The sequence below is a fragment of the Hyaloscypha bicolor genome (genome assembly GCF_002865645.1).
Source record: "Hyaloscypha bicolor E unplaced genomic scaffold K444scaffold_55, whole genome shotgun sequence".
Lineage (NCBI taxonomy): Eukaryota > Fungi > Ascomycota > Leotiomycetes > Helotiales > Hyaloscyphaceae > Hyaloscypha > Hyaloscypha bicolor.
In genome coordinates, this window is record NW_020194557.1 from 976,773 (window position 1) to 994,275 (window position 17,503).

General features: G+C 44.3%; 6 protein-coding genes across 6 annotated transcripts; 2 read left to right on the top strand and 4 right to left on the bottom strand.

The window, feature by feature from the left end:
• Positions 1 to 907: 907 nt before the first annotated feature.
• Positions 908 to 2,312, bottom strand: K444DRAFT_662199 (uncharacterized protein). The gene is made up of 2 exons (XM_024886670.1): positions 1,814 to 2,312; positions 908 to 1,762 (listed from the first exon to the last, which is right to left on the bottom strand). The coding sequence occupies exons 1-2, from the start codon at positions 1,867 to 1,869 to the stop codon at positions 1,114 to 1,116; spliced, it is 705 nt and encodes a 234-aa protein (XP_024738988.1). The 5' UTR covers positions 1,870 to 2,312; the 3' UTR covers positions 908 to 1,113.
• On the bottom strand, positions 2,225 to 2,747 carry K444DRAFT_628091 (uncharacterized protein; the record flags this gene model as incomplete). The annotated part of the gene is made up of 2 exons (XM_024882882.1): positions 2,225 to 2,535; positions 2,588 to 2,747. The coding sequence occupies 2 exons, from the start codon at positions 2,745 to 2,747 to the stop codon at positions 2,225 to 2,227; spliced, it is 471 nt and encodes a 156-aa protein (XP_024738989.1).
• Positions 2,748 to 6,227: 3,480 nt separating this feature from the next.
• Positions 6,228 to 8,236, top strand: K444DRAFT_611291 (DEAD-domain-containing protein). The gene is made up of 3 exons (XM_024879914.1): positions 6,228 to 6,776; positions 6,835 to 7,470; positions 7,522 to 8,236. The coding sequence occupies exons 1-3, from the start codon at positions 6,282 to 6,284 to the stop codon at positions 7,996 to 7,998; spliced, it is 1,608 nt and encodes a 535-aa protein (XP_024738990.1). The 5' UTR covers positions 6,228 to 6,281; the 3' UTR covers positions 7,999 to 8,236.
• Positions 8,237 to 8,912: 676 nt separating this feature from the next.
• Positions 8,913 to 10,042, bottom strand: K444DRAFT_651974 (GINS complex, Psf3 component). The gene is made up of 3 exons (XM_024885753.1): positions 9,794 to 10,042; positions 9,407 to 9,748; positions 8,913 to 9,366 (listed from the first exon to the last, which is right to left on the bottom strand). Exons 1-3 carry the CDS (start codon positions 9,833 to 9,835, stop codon positions 9,256 to 9,258), a joined length of 495 nt encoding a protein of 164 aa, XP_024738991.1. The 5' UTR covers positions 9,836 to 10,042; the 3' UTR covers positions 8,913 to 9,255.
• K444DRAFT_611293 (manganese and iron superoxide dismutase) lies at positions 10,038 to 11,200 on the top strand. The gene is made up of 3 exons (XM_024879915.1): positions 10,038 to 10,234; positions 10,296 to 10,561; positions 10,651 to 11,200. Exons 1-3 carry the CDS (start codon positions 10,105 to 10,107, stop codon positions 10,945 to 10,947), a joined length of 693 nt encoding a protein of 230 aa, XP_024738992.1. The 5' UTR covers positions 10,038 to 10,104; the 3' UTR covers positions 10,948 to 11,200.
• Positions 11,201 to 11,909: 709 nt separating this feature from the next.
• K444DRAFT_362174 (uncharacterized protein) lies at positions 11,910 to 13,060 on the bottom strand. Its single transcript, XM_024872192.1, has 4 exons — positions 12,835 to 13,060; positions 12,487 to 12,757; positions 12,133 to 12,342; positions 11,910 to 12,066 (listed from the first exon to the last, which is right to left on the bottom strand). Exons 1-4 carry the CDS (start codon positions 12,969 to 12,971, stop codon positions 12,040 to 12,042), a joined length of 645 nt encoding a protein of 214 aa, XP_024738993.1. The 5' UTR covers positions 12,972 to 13,060; the 3' UTR covers positions 11,910 to 12,039.
• Between the last annotated feature and the right edge of the window lie 4,443 nt (positions 13,061 to 17,503).

Genomic DNA, 17,503 nt, shown 5'->3' on the forward strand with positions numbered 1-17,503 from the left:
CAATCAAGTAGTAGCGAGGCTTGGTAAGCAAGGTAGAACCTCTACTAGCTTAATATATTCTTAGGCTTCCTTGGCTATTAAGGGCAAACTCTTCTCTCAAGGTACTCTTATTATATCTAAATCACAAAATAGACTTAATAAGAGTATAATTAAGATAATATCTTGCTTAAAAAGCTAGGGGTAATATAAAGACGAATTATAAGAAAAAGAGAAGAAAAAAGAAGAAAAAGAAAGATTCCGAGAAGGGAAAGCTGTTTTTTTGAGAAGAAAAGTAGTATTTAAGTAGCCTTATATAAGCACTAGCGTAAATTATATAATACTGCTTAATAGGTACCTTATTTATTTATTACTTTTATATAACTTTCACGTGACTACTCTTGAGTTACTCTAGAGTAGTACTCTACTCTACTCTACTCAAGACTACTCTAGAGTAGCTTGAGTAGCTTGAGTAGTTTTTGCCCACACTGATCTACCATGAGAGTTTTCGAGTCACACAAACTTCTCTCGAAAATAGAAATCAATGGCATGAATCATTTTTCACATTCGCACAGAGGTTTATATAAGGCCAGCCAATTGCAAACGTTAGATGCAACGCCCAATCAGAAGTATATGCGGGGTGTTTCATTTCAACCTCAGCCTGCAAATCCTATCAATTTGTCATTCTCCATCTTCCCGGTTTCAGATCCCTCGCCCTACCATACTAGTCCCAGCCCCGCAATGCTTAACCCACACGTCAAAATCTTCGGGTGTTTTTCTTTCCACCTTGGCTTAATGCTTTACTCCGACGCTAGTCCATCCCGAAAAATTTCCGCCTCGAGTTTGACTTCAGGAACCAGACGGCAAGGGGTTTTGAGAAGAATGAGATATTCGCAGAGTTGAAGAACCAAGATAGTGTAAAAACGATGTTGGATTTCATTATTGACAAATAGAAATTATCTCCACTACCACCCTCCACATGCCCCCTTTAGCTTCATCCCTGCTTTACATCACATGTCAACCACCTTCTGAGAAACCCATGCAAAAACCAACCCAGACAGATCCAGTTCGTCTTTTGCATCCGCCGTTCTAACCCTTCCAACCAAAAGCCTGTGAACTCATGACAGAACAAGCAATTTAGATGGAGATGCCCTCGATTTGAGCGACCGCGATGCTGTTGCCGCCGAAGCTATTGGCGTTGTTGCGACCGTTGGACTGGCTTAGCTGGGCGAGGTCTAGGAGTTGCTGGAGGTTCTGTTGGCCTGAGATGGATTCGATGAGGGCGAGGATCTCATTGGATTGCCAGTTGGACGAGAATTGATTATTGAAGGAGTTCGCGAATCCATTCAAGTCGAATTGGTTGTTGTTCAGGAGGAGGTTGTTCTGGTTAAAGATGTTGCTTTGGCTGAGACCCTCAAGAATCTGGAAGATGCTCTCAACGTTGAAATTCGAGCCGAAGAGGCTGTTGAATCCGTTCAGGTCGAAGTTGTTGAATTGGAGGTTGTTCACATTGCCAAGATTGAACGAACTCAAGCTGTTTACGCCGTTATTGCTGCCGAGGAGTTCTTGCTCGAGGATCTGGAAGCTCAGGGCGTTGAGGATATCTTGGACGTTGAAGCTGTTGAGATCGAGCGAGTTGGCGTTCAGTTTGGAAAAGTCCAGACCGTTCACGTTGAACTGGTTGTTCGAGTCCAGGTTTTGACCATTGTTCAAGTCTTGCCCGTTCAAGTTCTGGTTGTTGATATCCTGGGATGACGCATCGGTGGAGTTGCTTTGTCTCTTTTCACTAGATACACTGTCAGATAGGCCTCTTGATCTCCCCTCCCATGAAGCTTACACTGGAGCAGCAAAGACGCTGGCGGCCAAGGCCAAGATGGTGATTGAGTAACGCATAGCGAAGGAGTTGTGAGTATCGAAGATGACGATAAAATTAAAAGATACTAAAAGAATAGATGTAAAAGCGACAGACCAGCTGAAGGAGTGTTGAAGTGAAGATGAGGAGACGAGGTAGTGGAAGACACTGCTGAATGAACAACCGTGGATAGAGAAGAAAGAAGAAAGGGAACCTGCATCAACGGCCACACCACTCCTTATACTATCCCGTCAATTCGTCACATCCACGGAACTTTACACATCCATCATCCGATCCCATCCTCTAACCTTAATTACCCCCCTAGCTTTGGCCATGGCAATGCCTGTGGTGGGGCCTCCCCAACCCCTCCCCCAAAACTCTAACTCTACTTCCCCCTCACAGCAAAAACATCGGCTCGTCCGGTGTCACTCTCCACGCTGAGACGAGCGAGTCGAGTATCCGACAATTTTCAAACGCGTCCCCCGCCGTGCCCCCGACAGAGCCGCTGCCAAACCTGCCACCCCATCTTGACATCAGACCGGTGTCTATTTTTTCGGGCTCAGACCAGCCTGGCAATGCGTGGCCAACAACCTTGAAGCTTTTCAACCCAGATGAGAGGGTCCGGCAATGCGTATCAAGCGGTGCTTGATGGTAGTTGGCAGCCAGAGGTTGGTGCCAAGCGAGAGCGTGATCGCCCGTCTCGGAATCTGCATCAGATCAGATGTCCGGGCTTTTTTCTCCTCGATGTCAACATTTTACCTCCTTTCATTGGCCTGTGATGACAGTAGTGCGCTGATTTCTTCTGGATTTGTAGAGAGGGCGCAGGGAGTTTTGCGGAGTGGACGGATGCCGTGGGAGGCTTCCAGAGAGCGGGTGGGAGGCGTTGGCGGGAGGTGTTCGCGCATGTTTTGGCCAGCATTGTCGAAGCCGGAAAGAAGTCCGGAAAATCTAATCTAATAGATTAAGTTTGAATACCCCCTGCTCCATTTTCTCCGATTAAAGCGCTGATTTGTTCTTAGAATAGAAACATTGCTCGATTAAAGTATATCACGTGAGAATGCCCCCTGAATGTAACGTCACTAAGGAAACGGGGTTTTTCTTTCCAGTTAAGGAGTACACAGGCTTAAAATTTGATCTGCTCTGGGTTCCCTTCCCTTTGAGTTGTAAGGTGTTGGGTTTCGAACTATTCTTATAATTGCAAATATAACTGGCTCTCGAGCAAACTCGGATGGCTTATGGTCCGGACTTTCAGGTTCGCATTATTGTGACTAGTCAAGGAGGCCGTTCCTTTCTGTTTAACTCTTTCGAAGATTTGTCAATTGGTTTGGGATGCTGTTGTGCTCAGAGCCTCAGAAACACTAATCGCCATTTCAGCAGTTGCTGTCCACTAACTCAAGAAACGCGCCACTTGTCAAGCCCTGAACTTCTGGATCTTCACGGACTTGTGCATATTTCATTTGCGTATTCCTTTTAATCACTGCCAAATCAATCACATTAAGTAATACCAAATCCTTTGAACTAACAATCGAAGCATATGATCAAGGAATACATCATCCACGTAATCGTACCAAGTCCTCCATCTCCTTGTTTCCCCCCGCAGCAAACTCAACTCTAGCCCCACCAAGTAGTACAATCACCATATTCTCTTTCACCACTCCCGCAGAAACGATTCCAAGGAAACCCTTTTCCGTGAAAATCAGCTCAGCAGTGGACTGCAGTCATTGCTCTATCTCTTCCAATATTTCAAGCTCATATTGCTAGCTCAGCTTCGTCAATTGCTCGCATCTCCGCACCATTTCCTGTTTTCTCGGTAGTTCGTCGATGGTTAATGCAGAGACATCTCTCGACGTGATGTTCCAGGCGAGGAAGCCAAAGATGCGCCCTTCATCCCACAGACCTTATCCTCGTTCCATTGCAGAGCGCGCTAGAGGGAATCGAGATAGAGCGATGTTGGAGAGCTGGGATTTGGTGACAGATACAGACTGAATCGTTAACACTACTGAATAGAGCTTGGCAATATCACAGGCCTCGGAGTAACTCTCCTCGTTGATGAAAAAAGTCACTGGATTATCACATGAAGATGTTATACCCAGTTCGAAAGAGATCGGCACGAATGTTGATAACTTTGCTAGAGCCTAGAAGGAAATAAATATTGCCATATGCGTAGTCGAATCTCAGTTACCAGTTTGTTGAATAGAATGAAATGTCTCTCTTTATTTTCAGGTGTCTCGGTGCGGGGAAGAGTATTCAAGGCGTTGGCAACGGTGATGCTCAGGGCAGAGTGTTCTTGCCTCCGTTGAACTACGATCACCGCCACGTCTCATACATTCTCGACACCAGCGAAATGATAAATATGGCTGGGGAAAAGACAGGAAGAAACGGAATAGCGAGGGGAATGATGGTGAAGAGGGGCACGAATCAAATGCTGGCGGTATGCCCTCATCGTCGAGCACATTGCATGTCCTTCTCTGTCCTGTCACTAGCCTGGCAAGAACTGTAGCTGACAATGCAAACACGATTCCAGAATGTTTTAGCCTTTCCTTACCTCTTCCATTCTTCGAACTTTCATGCTAGCTAACGCTTAATTGATTATCCATTTTAATTTAGTCCACCTTAATGTACCAATTTTTTCTCGGTACAAATCAAATTCTTACGGGTGAATTTCATATTCTCTAGAATAAACAACCAATGAAATAACTTTGATGCAGAAGATGAAAGTCCGATTCGTCCTCATGGCATGAGAAACTTTAAAATTTTCTCAAACAGAGGATGTAAAAAGATAGCAATGGTATTGTCATGGATGGGGTAGAGCTCGAGGTGGACCTTGGCCTCTCGATGTGAACACTTCACTATATGGAAACCTTTAACTTCCTTTTGAAAGTTGAAGTTCAGACGAACAGATAGATTCTCTCTCAAGTAACCTCGGGAAAAGCCGATAGCTTATATCAATGGAGGTTTCAGAAGGAGTCTGGCTAGACACGTGACCTGAGAGCATCTGTTCCGTTCCGTTCTTAGAGTGCTGTTGATCCCGAGGAGGAAACAAAGTGTTTAGATACAGGTCTATTATAAGTTAATCATATAGAGTCCTGACGTATCATGTTTTGATTCGACAAAAAGCGAAATAGCATCGAAGACTCGTCTCTCATATCCCAGGTTTTATTCCTCATACCCAAGCACCCCCAAAACCTCCTTTTATTAAGATGATGTCTCATGTGAAGTTCTTCACCTCCTTCCTATGTGTCTTAGATGAGTATAATAGTATACTTGTAACTGCTTTTGCCATCGTCGCTATGTTCCAATCCGACTTCTCGGCGCCGGCATCAAGGTACTGTATACATACTTGAGTAACTTCGAGATAGGATGCACTAGTTTGAAGACTCCAAACCGCCGGTACTTGCCATAGACGAGAGTAAGTTCTATCAAGAGCCCTTCCAAGAAATGCTGTTTGGGATGGCCGTCGACGCCAGCTATAATTGGCAAGCAATACTATCAGGTACGTTTCTTCCCGCGAAGTAGCATCTGAAGAATTTTTATAGTGCGGATGTTTCCGTTATCTGGATGAACGTGCGTGAAGATAAACCCCGGAAAAGTTGTACCGTATTGCCTTTTCAGTATTAAGCCTTTTTAGCGTTTCAGGGCTAAAACAACCGGTATCGAGAACAATGTTGTGGAGATCCGAATCAATTGCGTCAAGTATGCGTCTCTCAATTTCTCTCTGTCCACTGAGGATACAAATTTGTTGAAGATCGGGCTAGTTCCGTTGAATGATCGTTTTTAACTATTAATACTTCTCAGCATTTCCCGAAGTATGGAAAGATGTTCGTCTGTTTCGGTTCTCAGTCTTATTGTAGGGCACCTATCTTTGCATTACTAGTCGACGGGATTTCGAAATCGTCTGGTGTGTAAGTGGCACTTTATGATAGTCGATTATTAGTTGAGAAGTTTAAGGCCGTTGAAGTTACGACGGTCACTTACGCGTAAACAATCGAATGCGTTTGGTAAAGAAGAACCAGCAGCCTCTCCATCCTCACGGTCGGCTTCATCATCACCATCACAATATGTCATCTAGTCCCTGACTCCCTGACAATCCTCATCCCCACACTCCTCGTTATAGAGAGAGGAGATTTCCGAGTTAGATAGGTGGGCCTTATGTTCTGAGCTAAGGGAGAAGAATTCATTGCATTGGAGGTCATTAATTGATTTACTGACAAGTGACGAGGTCCTCGCAGCCACAAGCTCGCCTGATGTGGGGGTCAGGGTTTTGGTGTTCCTCACGTGACCAGGTGATCAAGTTTCTCCTACCTTATTGCTTGAGGAAGGGATCTAGGCCATATTAGACCTAGCCATTTGTGGAGAAGCGAACAGTCAAGATTTTCGGTTTTGTTCGAATCCTCCGACCACCACAATCACCGCAGCCGACAACCAGTTTCCCAAACCCTCCAAAGAAGCAACCATGTCTCACAAACGCAAGCGGGGAAATGAAGAAGAAGAGGAAGGAGGAGGAGGAGGCCGAGGAGCGAAATCGAAGACCCTTACAACTGGCGACCCGTCACCTATGCCCTCTCCCCCTCTGCTTGGTACCGACGGAGGCGAAGAGCTCGCCAATCTCCACTTACCCCCCTCGACATTTGCGACAGACCCTGTCACATTCGCAGAACTCAAACTTTCTTCGAAGACGGCTCAAGCAATCGATGCCATGGGTTTCACGGAGCTGACCCCGATTCAGCGCAAAGCTATACCACCCATCCTCGCAGGACGCGATGTTCTTGGTGCTGCCAAAACGGGCTCAGGGAAAACACTGGCGTTTCTGATACCAGCCGTAGAGCTTCTACACTCGTTGCGCTTCAAGACGAGGAATGGCACTGGCGTTCTCATTGTGTCACCGACCAGAGAGCTAGCTTTGCAGATGTTTGGTGTTGCAAGAGAACTTATGGCACATCACTCGCAGGTATGACTTCTTCGCTCGCGGGGCCCATGGTTGCCGTTGGCATACTAACGTTCTCCAGACATGTGGTATCGTCATGGGCGGAGCAAACAGATCTGCGGAAGCGACCAAGCTCACAACTGGCCTGAACCTGCTTATTGCTACACCTGGTCGCCTACTCGATCATCTTCAAAATACAAAGGGATTTGTCTACAAGAATCTTAGGACTCTTGTAATTGACGAGGCGGATCGAATCCTAGATGCAGGCTTCGAGGATGAAATGAGGGCAATTGTGAAAATCCTTCCTGATTCTAGGCAAACCGCCCTCTTCTCTGCTACGCAAACCACAAAAGTTGAAGACCTCGCACGCGTGTCCCTCCGACCTGGCCCTTTATACATCAACGTCGAAGAAGCGATGGAACACAGCACGGTCGAGGGTTTAGAGCAAGGCTATATTGTCTGCCCGTCTGATTTGCGGTTCCGGCTTCTGTTTACCTTCTTGAAAAAACATCTAGCGAAGAAAAAGAAGATTATCGTCTTCGTTTCAAGCTGCAATTGCGTCAAGTACTACGAGGAACTGCTCAATTATATCGACCTTCCGGTCTTGGCTTTGCATGGTCAACAGAAGCAACAACGACGGACGGCCAATTTCTTCAGCTTTGTAAACGCTGCAGAGGGTGTCCTTATATGTACTGACGTTGCTGCTCGTGGACTTGATGTAAGTTATGATGATCAGAATTAAGGTGTGTTTCGTCTAATCTTGATTTAGATCCCGGCTGTTGACTGGATAATTCAATTCGATGCGCCTGATGAGCCGCGTAACTATATCCATCGCGTTGGCCGCACCGCACGAGGGACCAATGGGAAGGGGAAGTCTGTCCTTGTCCTTCATCCGTCGGAAGTGGGGTTCGTGCAATATTTGACGAATGCGCGGGTTCCGCTTGTCGAGTACAACATTCCGAAGCTCATTAACATCCAAGCTCAGCTAGAGAAGTTAATCGCATCCAACTACTACCTGAATCGCACCGCCAAAGAGGGGTTCCGAAGCTACCTCGCTGCGTATGCGGCGCATAGCTTAAGGAGCGTTTTCGATGTTCAGAAGCTTGACCTTGCCGCCGTTGGGAAAAGCTTTGGATTTAGCGTGCCACCAAAAGTAGACATTGTTTTAGGTGCTCGCATGGCTAAGAGCAAGCAGCCAGCCAGAAGGAGGGCGTATGGAAGCCAACCACGACAGCGATCAGGCTAGATCTATTTGCTAGAAATGATGTTTACGCGCGAAAAGAGAAGACGCTGCGCTTTGTCGAACCCATCGGTACTCTGGCACTAGCCGTGGTTGGTATCGCTTGGCAACGTCAGGGACTTGTCCAAAACATGTATTAGCTAAACTAAAACATCGGGAATGAATTCATCCTTCCATAGCTCTCTCAAACAATTGAAATGTTAAAGTAACTCGCAGTTATACAACCAAATGGGACCACCTTCCGGGAAATTAAACCTCAGAATACGATGGGATGATGGTACGCCAACGGGTCGCAGATTGAATTGTGTAGGTTCAGATCGATATCAAGACCGTTTCCCCCTTTTGAACTCTCGCAGCCGGCACTTTCTCCGCCTTAATACCGCACGAAGACTCCTCACACCAGCTGTCCCAATTCAGTTTATCACAGAGCCACCACCAAAAATATCGAATATTGGTAATAATCTCAGCGGGATTTGTAGGCAGTGGAGGAGACTCGCTCGAGTCAGGAGACAAGACATGCTTGACCGACATGTCATAAACGAACAAGTTCTAATATCCACCTCCCACCTCTTGTCTTCCAGGCTAGCCAGCATATGTACTAGGGCCGCGCCAGTCTCTTTCGCTCGCTTAAACTACTCTCTCTATCCGCCCCAATATTCATTGGCTGACTTCTCTCCAATGCATGGGCTTCGGTCTGCCCTCCCGCGTTCAGACGGGCATAGGAAACAGATTTCAGATTCACTCCGGACTTCCAGGACAATCTCCATGTACTAGGCCGACTTCACTTCAGATTCGATGTGCAGCAAAAACTATTGAGGGTGGGAAGGATTCACTTGATTCCTGGGATAACGGATTTGGGCGAGGTGTTGGTAACTTGTGTGAAGCCGCAATTGGGGATGGTGGCTTGGGATCTTAGAGAGAAGTGAGTAGTGAGCACTGGCTTTTAGATCTCTGGGGAATTCGATAACATCAACAAGACAAATGAACGGGGTGAGCAGGATAATTCCCCATCATTGGCTGCATCGAGAGCGATTTTTGCATATCGCCGGGCTCGCCATGTTAGAATCAGACTAAGCGTTGCTGATCGATCGTTCTCTCCAAGCCACAAAATAACGAGTTGCAGACGCAACTGCGAGAACTCCTGTCCAGTGTGCCATTCATCATCCATTTCCAGACACCATGCCATTCCAACGCCAGGTATAATGCAGCCATTCCAAGCCCACCCAACCTCTTTCTCCACTTGACACACCCTCCCACATCCTCCTATCTCTTCTTCATCTCCCCCATCCAAACCCTCATCGCCTTACTACTATCATGCGCACTCCGAAACAGCACCCTCTCCTCCTCACTCAGCCCCCTCAAAAACTCAACCCCCTCTCCTCCCCCCGCTCGTACTCACAGCGTGATCCCCAACCTCGCTGGCCCTAACCCTCCAACTCTCAAGCAGCACATCACACACCTCCTCCTCCTCAAACAAGTCCAGTATCCTTTCCGCCAGACCGTAAAAGTTCGCTGCTAGACTTCTCAGATCGACGGACTTCGGGTCGGCTTTCAGGGCGTTCATCACGCGGGGTGACAGTGAGGGGGGCAGGTCGAGGGTTATGAGGGAGGTTTGGGGCGTTAGTTGGGAGACGGCGAGGCGCTCTGCGAGCCAGAGGGGGAGGTCGACTTTTGTGCCAGAGGGGAGGGGGCGCCCTGGGGCGGAGTCGAGATACCCGAGGTGGGGGAGGGTGAGGTTGAATGTGCAGGGGACTTTCTGTTTCTTGTTAGAATTGGAGGAGGAGGGGAGGGGAGGAGATACTTGGTTATCCGTTAGGATGGCGTCTATATCGTAGTAGGACATCCTGAGGGGTTGGATTACCGTGATGCTATCGTCGTGTATAGAGGGTGTTGGGCGGCATCAATTGATTGTTGTAGTTGTGGTGAAGACGCGATGTTGAAGACGCGAAGTGGGAGGTTTCGGCTCGGCTTGCTGATCCCTGCGCTTTCGCTTCCGGCAGTGACGTTAAACCTTGTTTTGGGGCTCCAACTCCAACTCCCCTCCATTGCACCATCTCCAACACGACACTTTAATTGAAGCTTTATCAAAAGCCATCAATTGAACCAGCAATCATGTCCGCAACACTCTTCCGCTCGTCAGCGGTAGGTCGCTCGGCGCTCAGAGCCGGAGCTGCAAAGAGAGCTGCCTCTGTAGCAAGCACAAGCTTCGTCCGGGGCAAAGCCACGCTTCCTGACTTGCCATGTCTGCGCCCCCTTCGCATTCTCATTCAATGTCCTTTCCGTTGCTGATTGATGGATGCCAGATGACTACGGCGCACTCGAGCCCTCCATCTCCGGCAAGATCATGGAGCTGCACCACAAGATGCACCACCAAACCTACGTCAACAGCTACAACACCGCCTCGGAACAGCTGGCGGCCGCCGAATCCAAGCAAGATATCCAGAGCATCATCGCCCTGCAACCGATGATCAACTTTCACGGTGGTGGACACCTTAATCATACGTTGTTTTGGGAGAACCTGGCGCCGAGCAAAAAGGGTGGTGGTGGAGAGCCAGAGGGGAAGTTGAAGGTCTGTTTCTTCCTTTCCTCCCATTTCCCCACAAACATTGAATTGCATTACATTGGAATGGTACAGAGGCTGATGAGACTGGGAAATAGACAGCAATTGAAACCTCCTACAAAGACTTCGCCTCCTTCAAGACCAAGTTCAACGCCGCGCTCGCCGGTATCCAGGGCAGCGGCTGGGCCTGGCTCGTAAAGGACAACGAGACCGGCCAAGTCCTGATCCGCACATATGCCAACCAGGACCCTGTCGTAGGCAAGTTCACGCCGTTGTTAGGCATTGATGCGTGGGAGCATGCGTATTATTTGCAGTACCAGAATCGCAAGGCGGAGTACTTTACTGCGGTTTGGGATGTGATTAATTGGAAGGCTGTTGAAGGACGATTGAAGTAGGAGAAGGAGCAGAGATGTGTATGTACATTAGCATGGAGATGGAGGATGAGTGATGAATTGAGCGTAAAAGCAACTGAGTCTAATTCCAAATGTACCGCCTACCTGCGAACTGTACAGTACAATCACATTCCTCTCCTCTCTTCTCTCCAAATATCCCGTCGCCTCGGTCCTCGTAAAACCTCCAACAAGAAACAGGTCCTATTCCATGTAAAACCGGCGTCCCGGGCTCTACAAAGCAATTCCCTCTTCAAGCGAGCACCAGGGAAGTACCCCGCAATAACCGTCGATCCCGGACCGGATCTATGTCCGCTAAGCCAGCGGGTTCGCCCCATCCGGAATTCCGGGGCGATCTACATGCTGGCTTGGTCAGCAGTGGAGTGACAAAGTGACACCACTGTGGTGGCGAAAGGCGTATCTATTCTACTTTTTCCTGTGCAGATGAATGATGGCATTTCGTAAATCCGATAGTGAAGGAATCCTGTTTCTGTGATTGTTTTCGCTTGTAAGGGGCGGGGTTGTCATATGAGTGTGTGGGAAGGAAGGAAGGAATCACGATTGGAAGCACAAGCAGAAGGGGTTGTTAATGCGATATATTTCTTGGTGGAGCGAAGGTACTGTAGCTAGGCAGGTTGAAAATGCAGCAAACGCGATGCGCCAACCTTGAGTCCTCAAAATCCCAACCACCCGTTCCCATAAAATCATAAATCCCCGAACCTTCAGACTCCACTGCCCAGGCCCGTGTCTCTGTAGTTCGTCCTTCTAACGCGACTCCTTTCTGGTGTAGCCGAGTACTACGCTCTGCAGCTGCTGTCCCAATCTTTCTCTTGAACATTCTGTTCGTCTTTTGCCGCCTGATGCCTCCCGCGTGGAACCGCTGATCCCTTCCTTGACTTTCTCAACTCCCTTCGACCGTTGGCAATTGGCGACGTGGCCGCTCGACTCCCGTAGGTCCAGCAAATATCTCTCATATTCTCTTGTTGCTGGTGGTCGTGGTCGTGATGCACGCATGTGACACGACAGTCTGGTGACCTCGACGTGATGCCCAACCCGGAGAAATAACCCAATCCAAATCCCTTTCACATGCAATCCCTCTCACTTCTTCTGCCGACTTCGTCCTCTCTGTCATATTGTCAGCATTCATTCATTCCTTAGAGACTCGGCCAAAATGGAAAGGGGCAAACTCACATGCTCACGTGATCCCTGCCTGTGCTCCACCGCGTATCTGTTCTCCTCATACAGCAAATTCAACGGCTTGCCATCAAACATCAGATCCTTATCGTCGATACTATAAGGCAGTTTCCAGGACTGCGCGTGCAAGTCGACTTCTCGTTCCTCCTTGGAAGAGGAGGAGGAGGAGGAGTTGGAGGAAGTGCGGACGCCGGTGATGAGGTAGTACTGTTTGTCTGAGTTTTGAGAGGCCATGTTTTCTTTCGCTTGGGTGTGACGAATGATAAGTGATGGAAGTGTTTTGGATTTGAGTATTTATTTGAGTGAGGATGGAGACGGGAGGGTGTTTAAATAATGTAGATCAGATCAGACCAGAGGTAGGAGTTTGGATGGAAAGGACGTAGTCGGGATTATAAGGTCGGTCGGGAGAACGAGGTAAGTAAGTCGGTGACGTGCGGCGAGGCGAGGCGGGAGCGAGCCAAGTAATAAGTCAGACACCGACAGCTCAGCCTTGTTTTGTTGGTCTTGGGTCGGGGTCTGCCGTGCGGACGTGTTTTGTGTGTTGTGTGTTGTGTGTTGGGATGTTCGTGCTCGACCTTCCGGTTCCGTTTCGTTGGTGTGACGTTTGCGACTTTCGCTTTCGCTTTAGCTTTGATCGCGATTCATTCATTAAATCCTGTTCCGCGGGTGGCACACACTGCCTTTATTTATATCTCTCACCTACAAAGCAGATGCGGCAAAAAGGCGCATCCTGATTCTCGGACATTGATTACCGTACAGCTGAGATGCGAGTAAGGGACGAAAGGCGGTCCCGCCGTAATGGTTGCATCACGGCCAGCCCACCACCGCGCTGTCATGATCTGTTGTTCCTGATGACTTGATGCGGAAAGGGTGTAGATCACATTCCCAGTCCAGGCTCGGAGCGCCCATGGCTGTCAACCATGTCAGCTCGGATTTGGGTGCGCTGAGTCGAGTCGGTGAAAGCGGCAGCAGCGGTATTGGGGAGCGGATGCCGGGCGCTGGGAACGATCGGAGATGGGGATGGGGATGGGCTGGCTGGCCCGTTGGGAGGGGGAGGACCCCACGATCATGCCATTCGCTGCATCTGGATCGCAAAAGCCACAGCTGGACCTCGTTGAGGCAGCCAGAAGCCACGTCCGGACCTCGTGGAAGTATGAGCAAGAGCATGATCCCATATGCGACCGCATTGAGGACGATAACTACGTCGTACCCCGTTCTTGTCTGGTGAGCTCGGATGGGATGGGAGGGTGGTAACACCTGACCATCGACGTATCCTTTGCACATGCGTGGTGACCAAAACCTCGACATCTCGATTTCGTGATTAGGTGAGCATTAATTAATTATTGCGCCGAGGATACGAAATAGGACGACGCAGATGCCGGATCAAGGCACTGACTGCTCACTCACTCACTCACTCACTCACTCACTCACTCACTATCACTGTATGTCACCGTCAGGCGTCAGCCAGCAGCTGCGAGTCAGCGAGATGCAACCTGATGATTGATGAATTACTGTGAGGCCACGACTAATCCATCCATCCCCCCGAGGTCCGAATCTTGCCCGTAGGGACTGGTACGTCTTCACACTTTATCAGAATGACTTCGCCGTCTTTCTCAAGGATGAAGAAATTAATTGATTCTGCACGCCGGCCCCGTTCATCTATTCGGGTTATTGTTGGGAAGCGGGAAAGGGTGGGATGGAGGGTGACATGTGACGTGGGGTCGCTGTTACTGTGATTTCTGATCATGCTTTTGTACGTAATCTAATTCCACGTGGAATCACGTAAGCTCGTTCGAGCCTATTAAAGGGCCCAAACGTGCAGGAATGGAAACGTTACGTCCTTTTTAACCTTTCCAATCACATATAGTAGTAATGCCTTAAAAGGGCTCAGTTTTATCTGAGGCCTTATACTAGAATTCTATTCCGGAGTTTCCAGAGAGATATATTAAACAAGTATTATTAATATGCTCCCTATAGCCGCCCCTCGCTTTAGAGCAAGCTATCCCCGAAATTAGAGCACCTATTATAATAAAACAAGGATATACTCTAATAACTACCTCTCTGGAAAAGTCATTTGAGGGTCGGACAAGTAATTCCCTCCCTATAGGTCAAGCTATGAGAAGTGAAAATCTCGGCCAATCTCGTTAAGGTTCTTCTACTTATTTGACTTATATAGCAGAGGCATCTGACTATTAAATATACTAACTATAAACTAGCTTCTATTCTCCGGGCCTACCTCTCCTAATATAAGCTAATCTCGGGAAAAGTAGGAACTTGCCGGGCGAGTTTTTATATTCCTAGTAATAGCTAAATATTAGAAAAGATTAGTAACTCTATTAAACGAGTTTACTAGATAGGCTAATTAAGACTCTATAGTAATAATCCTGGAGAAATTCTACTACCCGAATAGAGCAGAAAGCTTAGTAGAATAAGGCCGAGCCTGGGCCTATCCAAGACTACTAAGATAAAGTAGAGAAATCTATTATCCTAATATTAGGCCTCAAATAAGGAGAAGAAGAGTCTAGAAATTAACTAAACCTACTAAAACCCCGTATAAGGATACTACCGGAATAGAGGAGTTATAAACCTCTATTTCAGAAATCGAGTTACAGAGAACCTAACTAGTTCTCGGCTTAAACTTATAAGCTTTCTATACTCGACCGAATTAGGGACCTATAAAAAGGAAAATAAAAAGGGAAATCTATCCAGATCTCGACTAATAAACTCTAGTTATTTCTCTTCTTAAATTACTTATTTCTTTATACCCGAGTTACTATATCTTTTAATAAAAGACCTAATCTTACTATAATAGGAGCTAGTTAAGATATAAATTACCCTACTAAAGAAAAGTCCCTGAGTAATACTATATAACTATTTTAATACCTTATTAGAAACTTATAAGAGTATTTATCTTATATAAATAAGATAGCCTAGTAGGTTTCTAGCTTAGTTACTTACTAAGCTATTATTAATAGAGATTTGGCCGCTTTACGAGATTATATAACTAGTTTTCTTAGTATTATTAATATACTTAATAATTATATAGTTTATATTTCTAGCTTATTTAGAGATCTTTTCTTAGCTATAGCTAACTTACAGAAATATATCTGAGAACTTGCCCGAGTTCTAAATAATATATAAGAAAATACTAATATAGCTATTAATAATCTTATTACCCAAGTTTAAGCAAAGCTTATTTCTTTAATCCAGGCTATAAACGCTTATTCTTAAACTTTAATTACCCTAGCTATCTCTAAATTAGATAATACTACTACTACTAAAGAAGTATCTACTCCCTTAACCTCTGGGCCTAGAAATCTTCCTAAAGCCTCTATAAAGTCCGGAAAAGCTATAGTCAAATATATATTTTATTTTAGAATAAGAATTAGAGATTATTCTAAGTATAATAAAGATTAAATAAATAATATAGCCTATTTTTAAACTATAGAAGCCTACTTATAACTTAATAAATATTAAACCCTTACTCGAGCTAAGATTTCCAAAAAATAAGTATTAGCCCTTTTCTCGGATATACTTAAAGAAAAAGCCTTAAAGTAATAAATATAATTAAAGAAAAGTACTATTCTTTTGAGTAATCCTATTCTCTTTACTATTACTAGTTTTTTTACTATTATTTATACGGAATTTCAGGAGCTTAATATAGAGAATAAAAGATAATAATACTATAAGAAAGTTTAGTAAACTAGTTCTATTTAAGGCTATATTACGGTATTTAAGAATTGCCTTATATACCTTAATCCTTAATTATCTAATTATAAGATTTTTTACTAATTTAAGAAAGGGCTTAATAAGAAGATTAAATTTGAGATATTTACTTATTATTTAAATATTAATAGCCTAGTAAAATACTAGATACTAGCGGACTTTATTAACTGAGTATTTAAGAAAGCTAGAGTAAAGAATAGCTTATCTCATATAAGATTTCGCCCTACTTCTTATCTCAAACCTTCTTTTTCTTAGCCAAGGCTAGATAAAGAACTTAAATAACTCAATTATATTACTTTCTTTATACCTAATAAGAAAAAGAGCCCTAAGCTTTTTAAGACTTAGTACTTAGTAAATTAAGCCTGCTTTATATACGGAAGTAAAGACTATTACTTTTCCTCTTATTTTAAGACCTCGTAATTAGCCTCTAAGACCTTATAATTACCTAAGAAAGCTTCTTATTCGGGAAACTAGAATTATTTCTAGTATTAGCTTAATTAGAAAATAATTTAGTACGGGCTAATTAATAAGCGTATAAAAATACTCTAGAGCCGCTTATATTATGCGAAACCAAGGCTCTTTTAGTTATAACTAAGGTTTATTCTTAGCTAAAGCTTAAAAACTTTTTCTTATATAAATTCTTTAAGAAACTATTTTCTTTTAATATTACTAGAAATAATTTACTTATATTTACTACCTATAACTAATAAAAAACTACTTTCAAGTATTTACTTAATAGTAGATTTATATATAATTAGGCTAATACTTTATTTATAAATTAATAAAATTAACCTATTTTTTTTTCTTCTCTTATTATAATTGAGTTTATAAATAAAAAGATAAAAGAAGTACTAGCTACTACTACTATTCTCGGCCAAATTAGATACTATTACCTTTCTATATAAGCTATAACTATAGACTTACTATACGAATATAATATTATACTTGAAATACCCTAGTTATAAGTCTTTAATTCCTATATTAATTAACTCTATTTAACTATTTAGATCCGAGATTTTAAGAGAACTTACTTACTTATAGCTAATTAGGATTACTATTAACTAGCCCAAGTTATAAAGCTTAACCTTATTATAACTAAAAGTATTTATAAAATAGCTAGAAAAACCTAAAGCTTTATTATGAATTTGTTTTTTATTTGGCCCCAGATTTTAGAAAATTAAATAAGCCTAAATAATTTACTTAAGGATATTCCTGCTCTTTTTAAGGAAGTTATCCGGAAATATATAAAGGCCTTTTATTTAGACTTACTAGATTACTTATTATTTAGTAAAGTAATCTAATACTTAATTAATACTAGAGATACCTAGCTAGTTAATTTAGTAGCTTATTTCCTTTCTTAATCTTAGCTAGAGAAATAAACCAAGCAAATTACTATAATACTTAAGAAGAGGTTAATCTAAATAAGTAATAGTTCTTAGGAAATACCTATTCTTTTTATAAAAAGGTCAGATATTACTTAGTATATATATATTAATTACCGGGACTTAAATATGATTATAAAGAAGAATACTTATCCCTTGCCCAGAATTCAGGATTATCTTAATTAAATTAGGAATTCTAAGTTTAAGTTTATTTCCAAGTTTAATTTACTTTCTGGATTTTACTAGGTTCTTAATACTAA

Bases quoted from the DNA above. Each gene is read 5' to 3' on its own strand.
- K444DRAFT_662199 (XM_024886670.1), bottom strand. From the start codon at position 1,869: ATGCGTTACTCAATCACCATCTTGGCCTTGGCCGCCAGCGTCTTTGCT. The intron at 1,763-1,813 runs GTAAGCTTCATG...CAGTGTATCTAG, and splicing joins AGCGTCTTTGCTGCTCCAGT to TGAAAAGAGACAAAGCAACT.
- K444DRAFT_611291 (XM_024879914.1), top strand. From the start codon at position 6,282: ATGTCTCACAAACGCAAGCGGGGAAATGAAGAAGAAGAGGAAGGAGGA. The intron at 6,777-6,834 runs GTATGACTTCTT...AACGTTCTCCAG, and splicing joins TTATGGCACATCACTCGCAG to ACATGTGGTATCGTCATGGG. The intron at 7,471-7,521 runs GTAAGTTATGAT...ATCTTGATTTAG, and splicing joins TTGCTGCTCGTGGACTTGAT to ATCCCGGCTGTTGACTGGAT.
- K444DRAFT_651974 (XM_024885753.1), bottom strand. From the start codon at position 9,835: ATGTCCTACTACGATATAGACGCCATCCTAACGGATAACCAA. The intron at 9,749-9,793 runs GTATCTCCTCCC...AACAAGAAACAG, and splicing joins CCATCCTAACGGATAACCAA to AAAGTCCCCTGCACATTCAA. The intron at 9,367-9,406 runs GTTGGGGATCAC...GGGGGAGGAGAG, and splicing joins GGAGGGTTAGGGCCAGCGAG to GGGGTTGAGTTTTTGAGGGG.
- K444DRAFT_611293 (XM_024879915.1), top strand. From the start codon at position 10,105: ATGTCCGCAACACTCTTCCGCTCGTCAGCGGTAGGTCGCTCGGCGCTC. The intron at 10,235-10,295 runs GTCTGCGCCCCC...GATGGATGCCAG, and splicing joins CACGCTTCCTGACTTGCCAT to ATGACTACGGCGCACTCGAG. The intron at 10,562-10,650 runs GTCTGTTTCTTC...ACTGGGAAATAG, and splicing joins AGCCAGAGGGGAAGTTGAAG to ACAGCAATTGAAACCTCCTA.
- K444DRAFT_362174 (XM_024872192.1), bottom strand. From the start codon at position 12,971: ATGACAGCGCGGTGGTGGGCTGGCCGTGATGCAACCATTACGGCGGGA. The intron at 12,758-12,834 runs GTGAGAGATATA...TCAAAGCTAAAG, and splicing joins TTGCCGCATCTGCTTTGTAG to CGAAAGCGAAAGTCGCAAAC. The intron at 12,067-12,132 runs GTGAGTTTGCCC...ACAATATGACAG, and splicing joins GGCAGGGATCACGTGAGCAT to AGAGGACGAAGTCGGCAGAA.